We start from the raw sequence: 17,675 nt of genomic DNA, 5'->3' as shown, positions 1-17,675 counted from the left end.
GGAGTAGTACATGACAGCATAATAATACCTTTGTTAAGAGATTTATTTTCACATGTCTTTTTCGAAAATAGGGGAGGGCAGCAATAAAGAACTGAGAATATGTATAGTTGTAGAATGCGGTAATAGAGAAGTATAAATAGCAGAGATGGGAACATTTTACTCTTATTGAAGCAAGAAGCTGAAACCAAACTGATCATATATGGTTCCATGTGCAGTAAGTTTCTTTCTTGATATTGAGCACAGCATTGTTATCTGCAGCTTCCCAAGTTTTGGGATGGTTTCCAAAAGAAATATTGTGTGTGTGATGGGGATCCTCATGGGTGTGTGATGGGGATCCTCATGGGTGTGTGATGGGGATCCTCATGGGTGCTTCAGCGCCTTCAAGGCAGCTAACAGTATTGTTTGCAGGGAACAACAAATGGGTGCTCCAAATCTGGCAAGTTCTGGTGCAGCAGTAGAGGAACGTGTTTGTCAGTGTTCAGGTAACACTGCAGCTACCTCTGAGGAAACCTAGCTTAGTATACCTGATGGCTTTTTTTTTTCTTTTTTTTTTTTCCATTTTATTCATAGTAGTATTTTTTTTTTTTTTTTAAGTTTCTACTTCTATTAGTACTACAGTAGAAAGAGAATGAGGTAGAGACAAGTTCAGTATATCTGTAGCATGGCCAGGGTTAGAACTGTGTGGTCTACACTCTTCTATGTGCATGTATGATGTGTAAGTTGCAGCTAAGGACCAAGCTTTTGGCAGTTTGTAGTGTCTTCTGTACAAGTTTTCAAAGCAAAGTAGACACAAATTTTCCTTTCTTCACACCCGCCTTCCCCTTTCATCACCTGTGCAGGCACAGACTTCAGTGAGTTTTGGGAATAATAGCATGTTTTTCAGAGAAGTGTCTATCCTAGAGATGTGTAGAGAGGTAAATCTTACAAATTTGGCCAATTCATGTTTCTGATGAGCTTTCAGGTTTTTTAAATTATAGTTTAAAATGGTTTCCATAGAAGTAGCATCAAGTTCAAGGCAGCAAATGACTACCAGTCTGTGTTGAAACGATTTGTTCCTGGAAGCCAAAATGCTAAAATGTCGTTGAAAGAGGCAAAGAGAGGTAACATGATCTGCAAGTGGCTTTTATACATTACATTTGTGTAGTGATAAACACAAAGTTTGTGACAGTCTGCCAATCAGTTACATGGTCCAAGAAAAGGCATTCAAATAAACTCCAAAGTACACACCCAAATGTGGATGATGAATACTTACCCGCATTTTCAGTTCTTTTGCACTTCTGTAATATTTCAAACTGAAATAATGAAAATGCCTCTTCAATTTTCATTTTTACTTGTCTCAGAATTATGTTAGGATCTCTGTTCAATAACCTAAGTTCAGTGCCACCTTATTTCTCATTTTTTATTAGTCTGCTCTGAACCCTGCAGTAATCTTTTCAGCAACTGAAATTGGTTTCTCAGAAATGGAGATACTTCAGTAAGGTTAAAGAACAAAGCCTTCAGTGAGCATTTAAAGATCACGTAGTCCACATTTCCTCTTCTTTCTTCTACCAATGCAGGATCAATTCTTCCATGGTTTACATATAAACCTGCTTTATATATTCTTGGTTTGGCAGGTGGTGAGCATTTGCTTGTGCATTGTTTGTTATGCACATGCACACACAGTCATAACTATTATTCTTTATCCCAGTAAAAAGTTTTATCTCAAGTCATGAGTTCTGTGGGCTTTTTTTTTTTTTGTGTGTGTGTTTGTGTGTCTGTTCCCCCATCTCACAGGGAAGGGAATGAATGAACAGGTTTGGCCACAAAACTGGAGACTGATGTTTTTTTTTTTTTTTTATGCTCCGTGCATACACAGAAAGTTTCTGTGAGGATCTGCAGGATGTGATAAGCACTACTACAGAGGTGGTACTTCTGAAGCACTAAATGCAGAACTGTTTTAAAAACACGATATGAGTGCAAATCTTGAGTCATCATGTTTTCTCTCTCATTTTCCTACTTGATTTTTCATGTCAGGAAATTGAAATGAGGCATTGAGAACACCTCATGCTTCTTTTCTGCACTGGGTAGAATGGTGGTTAGGAAGTGAAACTATTCACTGTTGATATAGAGAGTAAAAGACAGAAAGAGGATTTCAGTGCAGGTCCTTTCCTTCTTACTTTGTATATTCCTTTGTACACATAGGGTTTTTTCATTACTGTCTTACCCAAGTCACTTGTAATCACCACAGGGTGCAATTTCTTACCGTTTAAAGTTTAACTTTGCTTTTATTATATTTTATCACCTCTAATTGAATAGAAATCATAAGTGGTTGACTATCAATACAGTACTGAGAGATATGGTAGCAACACAACTGAAGAGCTCTTGTGAAGCGGAGTTTAAAAACTTGATGTGGTTGTATCTTTTTCATTTTAAGTATTTATTTTAATGAACAGAGAAAGTAATTTGAATTACTGGTAAAACCATATGTTAGTTGAGGATGGCTTTATCATAATGTGTTACTGCCTACTTTGAAGTATGTATTCAAAGTACATTGTTCAGTGTCAAAGGTTATATACAGAGGAATAACAGTAACAGAGAAAAATGCTGAATATTAATAAAAATGAGTGCTAATAACCTCTTAAATTCCCAGCTTCTTTGCAAAAAATATTACATGCTTGCAGAGCCTGTAGTAGAAGCAATATAGGTATATGGAAATTGAAGCCTTCAGCAGTTTGAGCAGTCTGTTGACTTGAGAAGCCAGAAGCAGTTGGCTATCAGAGCATGAATAAACATCTGCAGGGAAAGATCTTATATTCCCAAAGAAATGATGCTGCAAATGGATAGTGCATATGGGAATGTGAGCAGAGGGGCTGCAATGATAGTTTGCTTATGCCTAGAATATAAGCACCTTTGCTGTTGTCTTCAAATAGGCCTTTCAGGGTCTCCGGTGACTCATTTTTAATGTATGCATTCTGATGGAGTAGAAATGACCGATCTTTTTATTCACGTCAGCATTGCTGTGCTGTTGCTATTTTTAAAATATTCATTTTTTCCCATTTTTTTCAAATGTTAGAAATAAAATGATCCATGATTTTGCAGTGATCCAAACTGTACTTAGCATTCATTTTGGAAGGGCTTTTCATCTCTCTGGGATTTACCATGTTTCTTTTTAGATTTTATTGGAGGAGAGAAATTTGCATAAAAACTCAAAAAAAAAATAGTTCCCGTCCACACATTAAGCATTTTAGCAGAGTATGTTTACTGATGATTGCATTTAAAAAATATAATTGAGTGGGGAATTGGATGATGGTTTTCACGAGTGCACCTGTTTTTAGGGGTGGGATTGTACCATTGGGGCAGATCTGCTGCTAGATGGTACAGCTGCTAAATGATGTTTCTGCATGTTTTGCAGATCTGGAATATGGATAAAATAAGATTGTGTAATACATGGCAAGGGGAATAGGTTGAAGAGATGTCTGAAAACAAGGGGGACAATTGCATGTTTAGCATAAACCCCATTTTAGTTAGAAAGGGAAAAGGAGTCATCAGTTCTAAGTCCATTCTGGATGTAACTAGATCAGTACTTTGTCAGACACTTGCTGTGGGGCTTGTCACATCTATTATTTTAACAGTCAGTGGCTTTGTTTTAAGTAGATTGTGTTAGTCTTCGACAAAACTTGCCTTTAAATGTATGTGGTGTGGTTCATGAGCTGTGTTTTTTTCCCTTCTTTTGTTTTGTAAGCAAACACCTTAACCTGTAGCTGGTGATTGTTCATTTTGAGATGCTTTTGATTTGTTTTAAGACTATTCCATCATATCATAGATGCACAGTAAGTGATGCTTTTCATCAGATATTTAAAAAACAGGCTGTGCAGCTTTGAAAAGAAGACCCACTAATTTCAGATTCTAATTGCTCAACTGTTGAGCGCTTTTCTCCCTAGCATTTACTTTTTGCATTTAATCAGTATTAACTTGATAATTTGGTTCTTTCCTAAAATTTTTTATTTGTGAAAACTTAATAGTGTGTTATTTAAGGCTATCTGCATGGTGCAGTGATATAAATATTAAGTCAAAATTAATTGTCTAAAGAGCTGAAAGTCTAATTTAAGTAATTTAGGTATTAGTAATCTAGAAAATGAGCATGACAAATTGAGCTTTATTTGGTGTATTTCATAGCTTTAAACATAAGTTTGCATACCTTTGTTTTCCAAATGAGAAGATAATTTTGTGTAAGTTACTGCTAACTTTTAGTAATTCAAAGTGGTAAGGGTCCTCCTTGCATTTTAGAAGACAACCAAACTGTTTAAATTAAACAATGTTTAAGTGTATTTGTTACATTATTAATAATTAAGTAGCACCTCTGTGATTATTAAATTCCTGTTTTATGAAAATACATAGAAAATCATTTTAGTATGTTGGTATATTATACCACGTTGGTGCTATTTTATTTGCAGCAGATTAAATGTTAGTTATATAGTCTTCCTTAGTTGACCAATTATTGCACTTGTTATTGTAATCTAAAACAAGTTCTTGGTTTTATGTCAGAGAATTTTAGGTAAATGGAGAGCTTTTTGCCAGCTCAATATGGATAATGTTTGTTTGGTTTGACTTTTTGCTGTTGCGGTGGGTTCTTTGTATGTGTGTCTTTTTTGGTGGTTGCTTTTTTTCCCTTCACAATTTAACTTTCATTTAATGACTACAACTGCTCTCTGTCTTCAGCTTTTCCTGAAAAGTGACTTTTTTTCAAATTTTCTCACAGATTTGTGTTTTTTCTTTTTTTTTTGGATCTATGATGATGATAATTGATGCTGTTCTCTCTTGAATGGGAGAGGAATGATTTGTGTTTTTTTAGAAGTATGGCGCTCCGAAGTGGATGAGATATTGCACTTAAAAGATGAATACTTCTAAAGTAGAGCAAAACACTTGCCCTCATGTTTTTCAGATGCTGTTTCTGTTTATGCTTCTCTGTTCTTTTCTCTGATAGTATTTTCTATGTTGTAATCAGTTGCCATGATAGACTTGCTTCTATTGGCTTGTGTAATGTAAATATGAAATTTTTATTTTTGCTGCTATCTATCCAGCTGGTTCCAATTCTAAGTTTGTTTTTCTTGTTGCAAATTTGATTTTCCTGCTAGAGAGTAGGATGCTTTTATACTGGTCTTTTTTTTTTTTTTTTTTTTTTTTTTTTTTAACATTTATGCACTTGTTGAAGAAATCTTTTTCTTATCTACATTGTAGTTACATACCCTCTTCCTTCACCATCTACCTGGCAAAGTAATAATAGGATGTTCTATTCTTCTCTAGCAGAGCTGTTAGTAAAAGATTCAGTCCCAGAAGTTTTATTCTGAAGGCCTATCTATGTTTTTGGGTTACGAGAGCATGAATGTTACTAAAATGTGTAATTACTTAAATTTTACCAGTTGTGTAATAGGTAAAAAATAAAAAAAAAAAAAAAAAACCAAAACAAACCAACCAATTAAAACTGATCACACATTTAGTTTATAATCCCAAGCAGAGTCAAGAGGATTGGTAATAGTATAAAGAAGCACCATTTGAATCAAGGATGAGAAATATCCTAGTGGAGTTGTTACAGTGGCATGATACTTGAACTGTTTCGTGAATATATACCCTCAGCACTGGGGATTAGTGTGGCATGTTGTTTTGATTCTTTGTATTCTTTGCTTTAGGTAGTATTTCAACCTCTTCCCCCAATAAATAATACAGTTTGAGTTATATAATGTTTTTGGATGTAACATCAATAAAAAGGCACATTAAAAAAAAGTCTATAGCTAATTAACTGATGTAAGTGATATCTAATGAAGTAGTAACCTTATGATCTAGTATTTTGTTTAACATTAAGTTCTTTCTAGGAGAGATGGAATCTACTCTCTTAATTGTGAACATATCTATTGCTTTTAGGCGTAACTAATTTAGAAATACCAGAATGATACTACCTTTGTATAGGTTTCCTACATGTTATTTCCTTGCCATTGATTATGTATCTTGACCCGGCAACATGCTTTTACATGATAAAAACTAATATCTCTTTTAGTGAGAATACTCCATAGTAGGCTCTTCATATTTCATGAAGCTAAAAAGGAAGTTAGCTTTAGCAACGCCTAACAGATAATAGTTTGGCAGTGAGAAAAACAAGAGTTGGAACAACATAAATGCTGCTCTGCATTATTAAGCTTTAAGAAAACTTTGTTTCAAAATACATAATTATTTAGTTATGTTGTTTGTTTATTTGTTTGTTTTGCACAGGTTATTAACGCAGCTTTAGCTCTTTCTGCAAGACCAAAAAGTCAAGTTGTAAAAAACAACATGGAGATGTATAGGAGCATATGGGAGAATCATATCCATGTTCTTACTGAAGCTGTGGATGACATAACAAGTATTGATGATTTCCTTGCTGTATCAGGTATGATAACTATTAGAATCAGATTATTCTTCTATGTACTTCAAAAACTTTTCACAGGAGAGTCATTTTTCAACTGGAAACCAGCAAGATCAGTTTGTTTAAGGCTTTGTGAGGCCTACTGTATGTTTTAAATGTACTGGCATGGTAAGTGTTTCTGCTCTGTACAGTGTAGAAGTCATTTGAACAAACTGTATATGTGTGAAGCACAATTGCGGTATTTGAATGGATGCATTTATCCAATCTTATGGTTTCATCTGCTTCTAACTTTTAAAATCCTCTGTGCTGTGTGAAGTCTTTTTCTGTGAAAAGAAGTATATACCAGTGTGTATATACATAGAAGATTGGGCATTTCCCTTCCCTCCCATTGTAACATTATGAAAAATATTGTAATTTAGTATTCAATAGATCCAAAACTTTCAAAGCTGTTGTAATTTACAATGGTAATACCAACAGAAGCTTTCATTAGGACACTTAATGAATTGATTGATGATTTTTGAGTTCAGGAGGGAAAAGAAAATGGCACTGAATCAGTTTAATAGTTTGTTTTTTCCTTGAGCTGTGCACGTACCAAGCTTCCAGTCATCCAGAGTTTTTCTGGATGTTCATATGCTTTTGTGTAAGTAAGTAAAACTTGGTTCTACACTAATTTTTGTGATACACATAGAAATTAGAAATCACGTGGGTTACTTTTCTATGTTGATACATTTAAAAACACCTTATAAACGAAACAGATGCATTGTAGTATTTCCAGAAATGTTAGTGCTATGTAATTGTCTAGAGGAATATACTTCAAAATTTGTTAAGTGAAGAGACCTTAATGATATTATTTTCTGAAGCAGCATGTCTTCAGCATTGAAACAGGAACTACTAAACCCCTGTTCTCATTTCTGCACTTCAATGAGCAAAACTACACTTGATTTCTTTTAGAGTAATAGGGGCAGGAAACCAACTTGTGTCATCTTCATAAAAAGTGGTTTAAATTTTGTTTTTCCTTATGGCTGATGTGCCATATGTTTGCCCATTCTACTCTTTACAAGTACATAGTGCTGAATTCCATTTATTAGGATTATATGGTTCATGCAGTGGTGTATAACATGAGCAGTTCTGCAGGTGTCCATAGTTTGAAACCATTGCAGGTGAAGGCTGAACTAAGTTCATTTTCCCAAGTCATTAATTGTTCATTAAAAATGAAAATGCACTTCTGTCCAAAACCAACAACAAACAAACAAACAAAAAAACCCAAACTAGTCATACCTTTTATATTGATTGCTCTAAAGTTTACCTGTATATTCCTGTGTATTTTAAAAAGTACCATCTTTACTATGATAACTTGAAACTGCTGGACTGGAGTCCCCGTAGCTGAGTAGCAAATGGTATTTCTCTTGTGATTGAACCATTGATTGAGATGGTGCAAAAACCATAAGCAGAGATGGCTCTTCAGGCTCCTTCTAAGTTTGCCTGTTGTTAGATACAGATCTTCTCCTTGCTTTACACTGGTTGGTTAGTATACCTAACCAGGTGATTTAGGTTTCAATGTAGAATTTCCTGAGAAATAGTGTGAATTGATTATTTGTTGAGCTCCTGTCCTAAATGTTATCTAAGCATTTTAGTATAGAGGCACATAACCTGAGATTGTATTTAATAGATGCTGATTACAAACCCTCCTTTTGCTTACGCAGTCCGGGAGGTTGCAAATCTGAAATTTCTGTGATACCAGAACCATTACTAAAGTGAAGAAAGAGGTCAATTTTCTCAATAATAAATCCAATCCTAAAATTTCTACCTAATATGAAATACTCTATGTTTTAAAATTCTTCATTCAAATTCACTGAATTAAACATTTCTTTTTGACTACGCAAGTGTGATCCATTTAAATATCAAAGTTCAGATATTTTTTTTATGATTTCCTTGGTTTGAAGAGTAATGTTAGAAAATACATTAGCATTTGGACAAAAATCCAAATATCCATTGGTGGACAATTACTTGTTTCAGAGTAAACCCATAAATTTTGGGTCTGTTCTACATTACTTGAGTATAGTGGAGTGATTCAGTGTTTCACAGTTCACAAAACAGAAAGCTATAACTTAAGTAGCAGTGGTGTGCAGGCCTATGTATCATGAGGTCCAAAGAACTGAACATCCATGTACTTTAAACCATGTGTCAAACATCCTCTGTAAGCTTTGTCAGGATGTTTTCGTACATTGTCATTTCATGTTTTCACTTAAGTGAATGCTGAGTAGATGTTACCTTATGACAGTGTCATTTATTTCCTTTGAGAAGATTTTTTTTTTTAATGCATAGAGCTGATTATTTAGACTAATTACAATGAATGATGCAGTCACTCAGTAAAATAAGGGCCTTCCAGTACTTCAAGGGAGCTTAAAGACAAGAGGAAAATCAACTTTCTACATGGATAGGTGGTGACAGGACAAGGGGGAATGTTTTTAACCTAAACGAGGGGAGATTTAGGTTAGGTGTTAGGAGGAACTTTTTTACCGAGAGGGTTGTGAGATGCTGAACAGGCTTCCCAGAGAAGTTGTGGATGCCCCATCCCTGGAGGTGTTCAAGGCCAGGCTGGATGGTTGCTCTGAGCAGCCTGATTCAGTTCTTGATCTAGTAATTGCCAGCCATGCCCAAAGGAAGGAGGTTGGAACTGGATGATCAATGTCCCTTCCCTAACTGAAGCCATTCAAAGGGATAATACAGGTTGAGTGATTTTGTTTTGTTCTGTTTTTTAATGTCAGAAGAATACAAAATTAGATTGATAATGGACCTGTTTTTTTTTTTTTTCTCTAAGATTTTTTTCTACAGTGAATGCCAACACAACTGTATTGGAAAAGTGTTTTTCAAATAACATGACTTATTTATTTATTTAACAGTTGATACTGGGATTTCTCGGAGTATGAGATGTATGTAGTTGGTTTTAATGGCTGAGTGCGATTGCTTCTTCCAGGCATGGGAAGTGGTTAGTCTTCTCATGGTAGATCTTTAGTACAAAAACATTATACATTTTTTTCTGTAAACACTGAGCACATACTTTCCCTACTAATTCTGGTGATTCAAGTTTCTAAATCTTACATTAGTTTGGCTGCTTAAGAGTTTATTTTAAAATGCGTCTCTGGTTGATTGATTGGTCAGATTTTTCTTCCAGATTGAAAAACATACTTTCCAAACCCGGTAAGAGTTAGGAAGATATATTTTGTGGTTCATGTTATGTATCTCCTCACACAGCATTACCTGAGGCTTGGTTTGCAACTTATTTATAAACAGTGTTATTAATGAGTTTTGTCGTTTACTGATGATTTGGAGGCATAAATTGAACACTTCTAGGTGTGTTCTGCTATACACATCTCAAAGGTATAATGTAGCTCCTACTAAAGGCATTGCTAAAATTTTGTGCAGAGCTCAGCAATAACTGGATTAGTTTCTGTTTCACTAATCTAATATGTTGTTTTGTTGTCTTAAAAATAAATGGAATTAGGAGTAGTATAGCTAAAAGGATGGAGAATAATCAAGCCATGCAAAAAGGCCTCCTCATTACTCTTCATGAGCCAGTTGTGGGGTTGCTGAAGCAGAAGGTACTGAAAAACTCTCCCACGCTCCTGTGATACATGTCCTTTTCTGATGTAGCACAGGGAAGAGACAGTAACCTGTTGCAGATAAAAAGACTGGAGGGAATTGTGAGCATTTGAAAACCGAGGGGAAAAGAAAGGTACTAATAATTAACTGTTATTGTATGTACTAATTAAGCTGTTCTTATTTTTCTAAGTAGATTGGTGTCATGTTTTCTGATGCACCTATCCTCATGAAATTGTTTTTTTTTGTTTATCTGTTTCGTTTTTGTTCTATTTATTTAGGTGATCCCTCAGGTTAAAGGAAAAACTGTGCTTCAGAGACAGATTAAATTAGTTCTCTTACAAGGTAGAAAGAGGTCTGATTGCAAATAGCCAATTTAAATGAATGCCTATTCTTTTTAAAGGAAAAAGTGCTAATGAGTTGTGTCATTGCAAATATGAAATGTGACAAATAATAATACCATTATTGGTAGATGTTCCTAGGAACAGAGAATTGCTGTCTGCCTATCAGTTATGGATAGCTTATTAAAGTAAGAAAAAATGTGGATATTAATCTTTATGACACACTGATACAAATTTTATGTGGTTTTATGGCCCGAACAAGAACTAAGTGACCATGTTTTTTTTGCTACTGCAATGTAGTTTTTATTTGGTGTCAGTAAATTTTCCTCAGCTTAACAGTAGCAAAAACAAACTGAAAAAAAAATAATTTCCCTTGTCTTTTTTTACAAAAGCTTGGGTTTAAGAATGTAGTTTACTGTGAAAATGCAAGACCAGTAAATATGCAATTTCATTTCTTTGCTAACACTGTCTCTTAAGGTCTGAAGTCTATGCTGTTAAACGCAGTTTTTACAATTAATAGCAATCTTTAATAGTTAATTAGGAATCAGGATATTGTATGAAATTTATTAACAGAAAATTGCAACAGGCACAAAATTGCAAAACAGGAGAGTAGAATGAAAGAATAAAAGATTCTAGAAGAAAACTCTTCATTATGTAATCAAACATCTTGCACAGGGCAGGACAAACTTCAAATTAGATCAGCTTACTTGGGTCTTGTTGAGAGAATGCTTAAAGATCTCCAGGAACAGAAACTCCCTGGCTGCCTTAGGCAAGGTGAAAAATAGTTTTGTCTGATTTTCCTTTTTGCATCTAATTGTAGAATAATTTGTGTTGAAATAAACTATGTAGTTCCAAACCCCCTGCCATGGAGGGACGGGGGAGAGGAGGGATGAGAGGGATGGGACACATCTCACTAGACCAGTTGAATACTTCCATGTACGTTTCTTCCGCAACATCTCTGGTTGGCCTGTTCCAGTGCCTTTCTGAGTAAAGCACTGTCTCCTTATACCTAATCTGAGTCTCCCTTCTTTTAGTTTAAAGCTATTAATCATTGTTCTGTTTCTACATTCCCTGATGAAGAATCTGTCCTCAGTGTTCCTGTAGATACCCTTTATGTTCTGAAAGACCATTATGAGGTTTTTCTGGAGCCTTCTCTTCTCCAGCCTGAATAAGCCCAACATTCTCAGCCTTTTTTCATAGGAGAACTGCTCCAGCCCTCTTTTCATAGAATCTTAAAATGGTTTGGATTGGAAGGGGCCTTTAAGATCATCCAGTTCCAATCCCCTATTATAGGCAGGGCCACCTCTCACTAGACCAGGTTGCTTGAAGTCCCATCCAGTCTGGTCCTGGACAACCTGTTCCAGTGTCTCACCACTCTCACAGGAAGAATTTCTTCTTAGTATCTAGTCTAAATCTACCCTTTTCCAGTTTAAAACCATTTCCCTTTGTCCTGTCACTACCCTTCTAAAGTCCCTCCCCAGCTTTCCTATAGGCCCCTCTCAGGTGTTGGAAGGCTGCTGCAGTGTTCCCCCAGAGTTTTCTCTGGGCTGAAGAGCCCTAATGTTTTTAGCCTGTCCTCACAGGGGAGGTGCTCCAGTCTTCTCATTGTCTTTGTAGCCCTCTGGATCCACTCCAATGTCCTTGTGTTGGAGGCCCCAGAACTGGACACAGTACTCCAGCCGATGTCTCATGAAAGCAGAGTAGAGGGGCAGAATCACCTCCCTTGACATGGTGGTTACACATCTCTTCATCTCTTGATGCAACCCAGAATACGGTTGGCCTTCTGGGCTGCAGGAGCACCTTGCTGATTCATGTTGAGTCTTCCATCAACTTACATCCCCAAATCCTTCTCCTCAGAGCTGCTCTCAAGCCTTTCTCTGCCCAACCTGTATCTGTGCTTGGAATTACCTGACCCAGATGCAGGACCTCGCACTTGGCCCTGTTGAACTTTATGAGGCTGGCATGGGCACACCTCTCAAGCCTATCCAGGTCCCTCTGGATGGCGTCCCTTCCTTCTAGTGTGTCAGCTGTACCACTCAGCTTGGTGTCGTCTGCAAACTTGCTGAGGGTCCACTTGATCCCACTGTCCGTGTTGCCTACCAGGACAGTAGATGTTAACACCGGTCCTAGCACCAATCTCTGGGACATGCCTCTCGTTACCAGTTTCCACTTGGACATTGAGCCATTGACTGCAGTTTTTTCAGTGATCTTCTAAACTTTCTTTCAAAATGACTTCTAAATTTTTATCACGTAAAATAAATATATTTGTCAAACTCATATTTCACAGAGGTGTGCTTTCCTGTACTTGCATAAACATGTCCTGCTTGGAGATTTATGAGATTTCAGAAGTTTTGTTTGGAATACATGTGAGGTGAAGGAAGTCAGTGGTTGCTGGGTAGTTGGTTTCTCTTTTCACAGTGGTCTTTTTCTTCTAGTGTCTATAGATGCTATGCCAAGCTGAGCTTCCCTGACTCCCTGCAGGAGTGCATCTCTTCCCAGTTGTGTTTGAAGGATCCCCTGTGCTCAAACAAATTAATCTGTTACAGATTGCTAAAACAAGAACATTACATTTTGCTTAGATTTCAAGGTGAGTTGGACAAATAAAATTCCACTGGTTAACAGTCTTCCTCCCTGTCAACTCCCAGCACAATTACTTTCATGTTTCTGTCATTGCTATTCTAATTTTTCCAGCTATGTAGGTTGCTCCAAAAGTAATGGTTCCTACTCATTTCCATGGGAACTACAAGAGATACAAAGAACACAATGACACTATTTGATAGAAAAAATTCTGATTAAATTCCTAGCTGTTTTTCAACATAGTTACCACCATTAGCTCTGTACTTTGGCCAGCAACGAGCAAGGGCCTGCATGTCTTGTAAAAATCTGCACCAGCAGAGATGACTTACTCTTGCTGTTATCACTGCTGAAACACACTACCCACCACCTCATTGTGGTGACATGCATTAGTTGGTCTCCATAAATTCAAGATTTGTGGATTTTTTTGTTGTTGTTGTTGTTGTTGTTGTTCAATGCCAGTACATTGCCAATTTTTTAATATTTTTTTAATAAAACCATACTCCCACGTCTCTGCTGTTGGCTATTCTGCTGTTGAATCAGCATTCAACATTGTTCAGCATCACACTGTTTGAAGGAATTCTCAAGAAACACTTTCTGTATGTTTCCTAGAAAAAGCTGATTTATTTATTTATTTGGTATAAAAATCCTTTTTCTTTCGTTGGTTAAAACCAAACAAATGGGTATTTTATGAATGCTGATGATACTCATCAACATTGGTGAGATTTTTTTCTGTTATATATGGTTCCTTTTTTTTTTTTATTTACACCTGAAGGAAAACAAAACTGGGCTGTTCATATAATGCAAGTTTTTTTTTTTTTTTAAATGCATATCATAGAAAGCATGTAGTGTGTTTGTGCCTTAGCGAATATACTATGTGAATATGTTTGTCGTTAGTTCAAACTATAGCAAACTGTGTTTTGGTACAGATACCTTTATGTAGCTGTGGTGTTGGACCATCAGAGGTCTTTCTGTTAATGGGTATGTTCAGGATTGGCATCAACTTTCTTTCACCAGAGGCTGCATACATCAATGTACTGCTGGAACATGTATGCATCACTTAAATGTTGTGTGTAGGATTTCTTTTTAAAACTTGTGCAACCGGTAATAATATTTAGATACCACTTAACTAAGCTAGATGTCTTTTTGTATGTTTCAGAATTTTATTCATAAGAATGAGATGTATAATTAGAGGTCTGTGGTTTTGTTTACATGGAAAGTCCTCCTTGTTCCTGACCATTCCTGTTGCTGGAGAATGTGGAAAGCACTCAAGCCTTTGTAGAAAGGCCTTTTCCCAGATGAGTTAGTGGTGCGTTGTAGCTTCAGGTTTTAGTGCCCATTTTGTGGGTAAGCATAGAAATTTTTTGTGCAGTACCTCCTGTATGCTATTTTGTTTATATGATTGGAATCATAGTGGATAGACAGGCTTTTTTTTCTTTTTTTCTTTTTCTTTTTCTTTTTCCTTTTCCTTTTCCTTTTTCCTTTTCCTTTTCCTTTTCCTTTTTCCTGGAGGAAGGAGAAACTCTTGTTTTGGTAACTGTTGTGTAAAGTGCAATCATGGTACCTTTTGTCACATCAAGAAACTGAAAAAGCTATCTGAATTTTCTTAAGAAATTTACTTTTTTGAGGAGAGAGAGGAGTTCTTTTTATTGTCTGCAAAGCAAACATTTATAATGCCCATTTCTTGGATTCGGAAAAGTTCTCCTTCAATCAGGACTCTAGATTAAGTGATCTAAGGTGTCTGTGGTTTTGTTTGTTGCAAAACTTGTTATTACCTTTCTTTTAACCCTGTGACCCTGTTACAACTTCTATTATGTTTAAAAAAAAAAACAAAAAAAACCAAAAACACAAACAGACAAAAATAAACCCCAAAACAAAAACAAAAAAAAACCCCACTTGCTTAATAGTGCTCAAAATGCAATGAATTGCAATGCCAAGATTCAACCTGCGAGTACCCTTAGCGTTGAATTTTTGATCTTGATCAGACTCATGTTTCAGATTACTTTGGTAGTCATTAAGATAACAAGCTAGACTGTTGAAGTCGCTCAAACTGCAAAAACATACCGCATATTCTTGGACCAGGAGTAATGGAATAATGAATTAGATTTCTGGTGTGCTTATCTCTCGTGATATAATTAGTTTTCCATCAACAGTTCAAAGTTCTGGCTCACTGTAATGCTATGTTGCAAGTTCATAGATCGATGCATTGCAAAAATTACTAATTATAGATTTATGGACAGCATGTCAATGGAGATAAAAATAAAAAATTAAAATGCTGTTCAGACACTTAGGCCTAAATATAACGTTTTCATGGTGACTTCTTGGCATTTTTGTGCTGTCATCTTGGCATCTGCCCTAGCAAAATACTATGCTGTGCCATGAAACAGTAAGCCTGTAAGAAATCTGTGTAGAGATGCATGAACAGTGAAGAGAAACACAGAGAAACAGTGCTGAAACAGAAGGTAGATTGTACAATTTGTTTCAATTCCATTTCTCTCAAGTTTGTTTGACCTGACTGTAAAGTGCTTCAAGGGAGATAAAAATTACCTATGCTAAAGTATACGTGCTCCCTGTTCACAGTACCAGTTTGCCCAATCAAGGCATATGAAGATTTCTCCTTCCCCTGCTCCCTACCAAGCGCTTTAAAAGATGGTGTTATCAACATTGACAGAAATTAATACTACAACTTGTAGTTCAACTATTTGTATTTAAATTTCCTTAGAAATCTTGGATTAATATATTGTTCTTGGTAGCTTGTTGCTACTCATTGTATCCATTTTGTTTTAATTGAAAGTTTAGTGTTACTTTCTACCTCCCTTTGGTGTACAAAAGCTCACTCTAAAAGTAATGCTTCTATTTATTTCCATAAAAACTACAACATATACAAGAAGTACAGTAACACTATCTGATAGAGAAAGTTCTCAGTCTTAAAACAGTTTTCAACAAGGTCACCACCATTAGCTGTGCTTTTTTGCCAGATGATGAATAATATAGTCTGCGTGCCACAATCATAAAACTGCGCCAGTTGAGCTGATCCATTATTGGTGTCATCACTGCTGAAACATACCACCCACTGGTGGTGCACTGTGGTTCCATCCACTGTTTGATCTCCATAAATATTCATCAAACAGTGGGTGCCGTATTTTTCTGCATGAAGGAATTCAGTTCCACATCTTTGCTTCATATGCACTTCCATGTCAGATGCCATTTTGTCAGACTGCTCCTCTGCTGCTGTCTGTCACACAGCAACAAAATGTAACTGAGTATTGGTGGGAAAGTTCATCCTCTTCTGCTGTACCACCAACATCCACTACTGATGTCGTGGACCAATTAAATAAAATATGAGGCATTACTTGTGGAGCAGCTCTCATGCATTTCCTTGTCCCGAAAGTAGAATACAGTTCCTAGTACTCCAACATAAATGCAAATTACTCTTGTCACACTAATTGCTTAGATTCAAGGGCAAACAGTGTAATGACGTGGCCCATTTTAGATAATTTATGCATTAGTAGGGATCACGTATTTAAGTATTCCATAACTTAGGCACCAAGCAGAATCACATCCTGATTTTAGGAACCTCTTTTGGCAAGTGTTGCACTGTGGAAGCCTGCCACGTGAAATGTGCATTTTCTAATTCAAAATTTTCTGTACTTATTGCTAATGTTATATGGACATCTGAGTCATGAACTTCTTGTAGCTCTTCAGAGGGCAGGAGTAAATGAGAAGATACGCAAAATTACCCAGGAAGTAGGCAGGACTAAGTGGCAAGACAGTGCAGTTCTGCATTGGACTCAGTTGTTCGAATTATTTAATCTAGAAACTGAAATTCCACACTAAGTTCCTGCTCACATTTTATTGAATTTCACTGAGTTTGTGCTGAGACCAGTAGGTGTCTGCAAGATTAATTTCTTACCACAACCTCTGCCAACTGCCAGAATTTTGAGGTATGATGCATTTGGAATTAAATTCATGTTTGATCTGTCCAAATTTGGATTTTCAGGCAGTCTTTGGAGCATGGTGTAAAATGGGTTGAATCTGATACAATTTGAGATTAATTTTTTGTATGCTTATTTCCTAACAAGTTGGTTACTAACACCTTTTGAGCTGGAACTGTGACAGTAGCTTTTAATGTTTCTATGCAGTTTTGAAGGAAGATGCTTTTTGCTTTTTTTTTTTTTTTTTTTTAAATGAGATCTATGAATTTGAAGTGATGGTGCTACAGTGATTCACAATACCAGACTTTCTTGTTTCCAGGACATAATAAAAAAATCTTTTATCTAAGAGATAGTAGATCTCAGGTCGTAGTAGTGTTATAGTTCTGAAACTTATGAGCTACACCTTTGCTACTGAAAGACAGTTAGCTAGGCTAGTGTGTAGCATATCAAACCTCTGGCTATTTCTTTTTTGTTGTTTTTCAAAAAGAAACTTTACAAAACACATACAGAAGTGCACAAACTAATTAAAAATGTATTGCTGAATAGGATGCTCTCCGCTAAGGCTCCCTTTAGTAACAAGCAGTAAGATACTAATGAGTTTTTCTTTGTTGACTAGAGGGGGAGCATGCTCTTTAGAATGTCCAGCAACTGGATAAGACATGCTTTTATTTTTCTTAAAGCTGGGGAACCTTAGCATGTCATGGGAAAAAACAAAACAACCCTGAGTGCAAAACAGACAGAAGTCCCCAGTTGAATTTGTAGATTGCATGAAGTCTGACTTGCGTGTCCAAACTTTTGTTGTTAGTGAGTGTAAAAGATGTTTTTTAATTTAGTCCCAGACAGTGACAC

General features: G+C 36.1%; 1 protein-coding gene across 1 annotated transcript in view; it reads left to right on the top strand.

Annotated features, from left to right (window-relative positions):
- CTNNA3 (catenin alpha 3) overlaps window positions 1–17,675 on the top strand; it is a gene marked incomplete at both ends in the record, with an annotated part of 396,193 nt that overhangs the window by 263,872 nt on the left and 114,646 nt on the right. Inside the window, one exon of the mRNA XM_079535369.1 lies at window positions 6,244–6,400. Within this exon, the coding sequence (XP_079391495.1) occupies window positions 6,244–6,400 (157 nt within the window). The remainder of the gene's footprint in view (window positions 1–6,243; window positions 6,401–17,675) is intronic.

Source organism: Tetrao urogallus (assembly GCF_951394365.1).
Source record: "Tetrao urogallus genome assembly, chromosome: 5".
NCBI classification, from domain to species: Eukaryota; Metazoa; Chordata; class Aves; order Galliformes; family Phasianidae; genus Tetrao; species Tetrao urogallus.
This window is presented reverse-complemented; position numbering and strand designations above follow the sequence as displayed.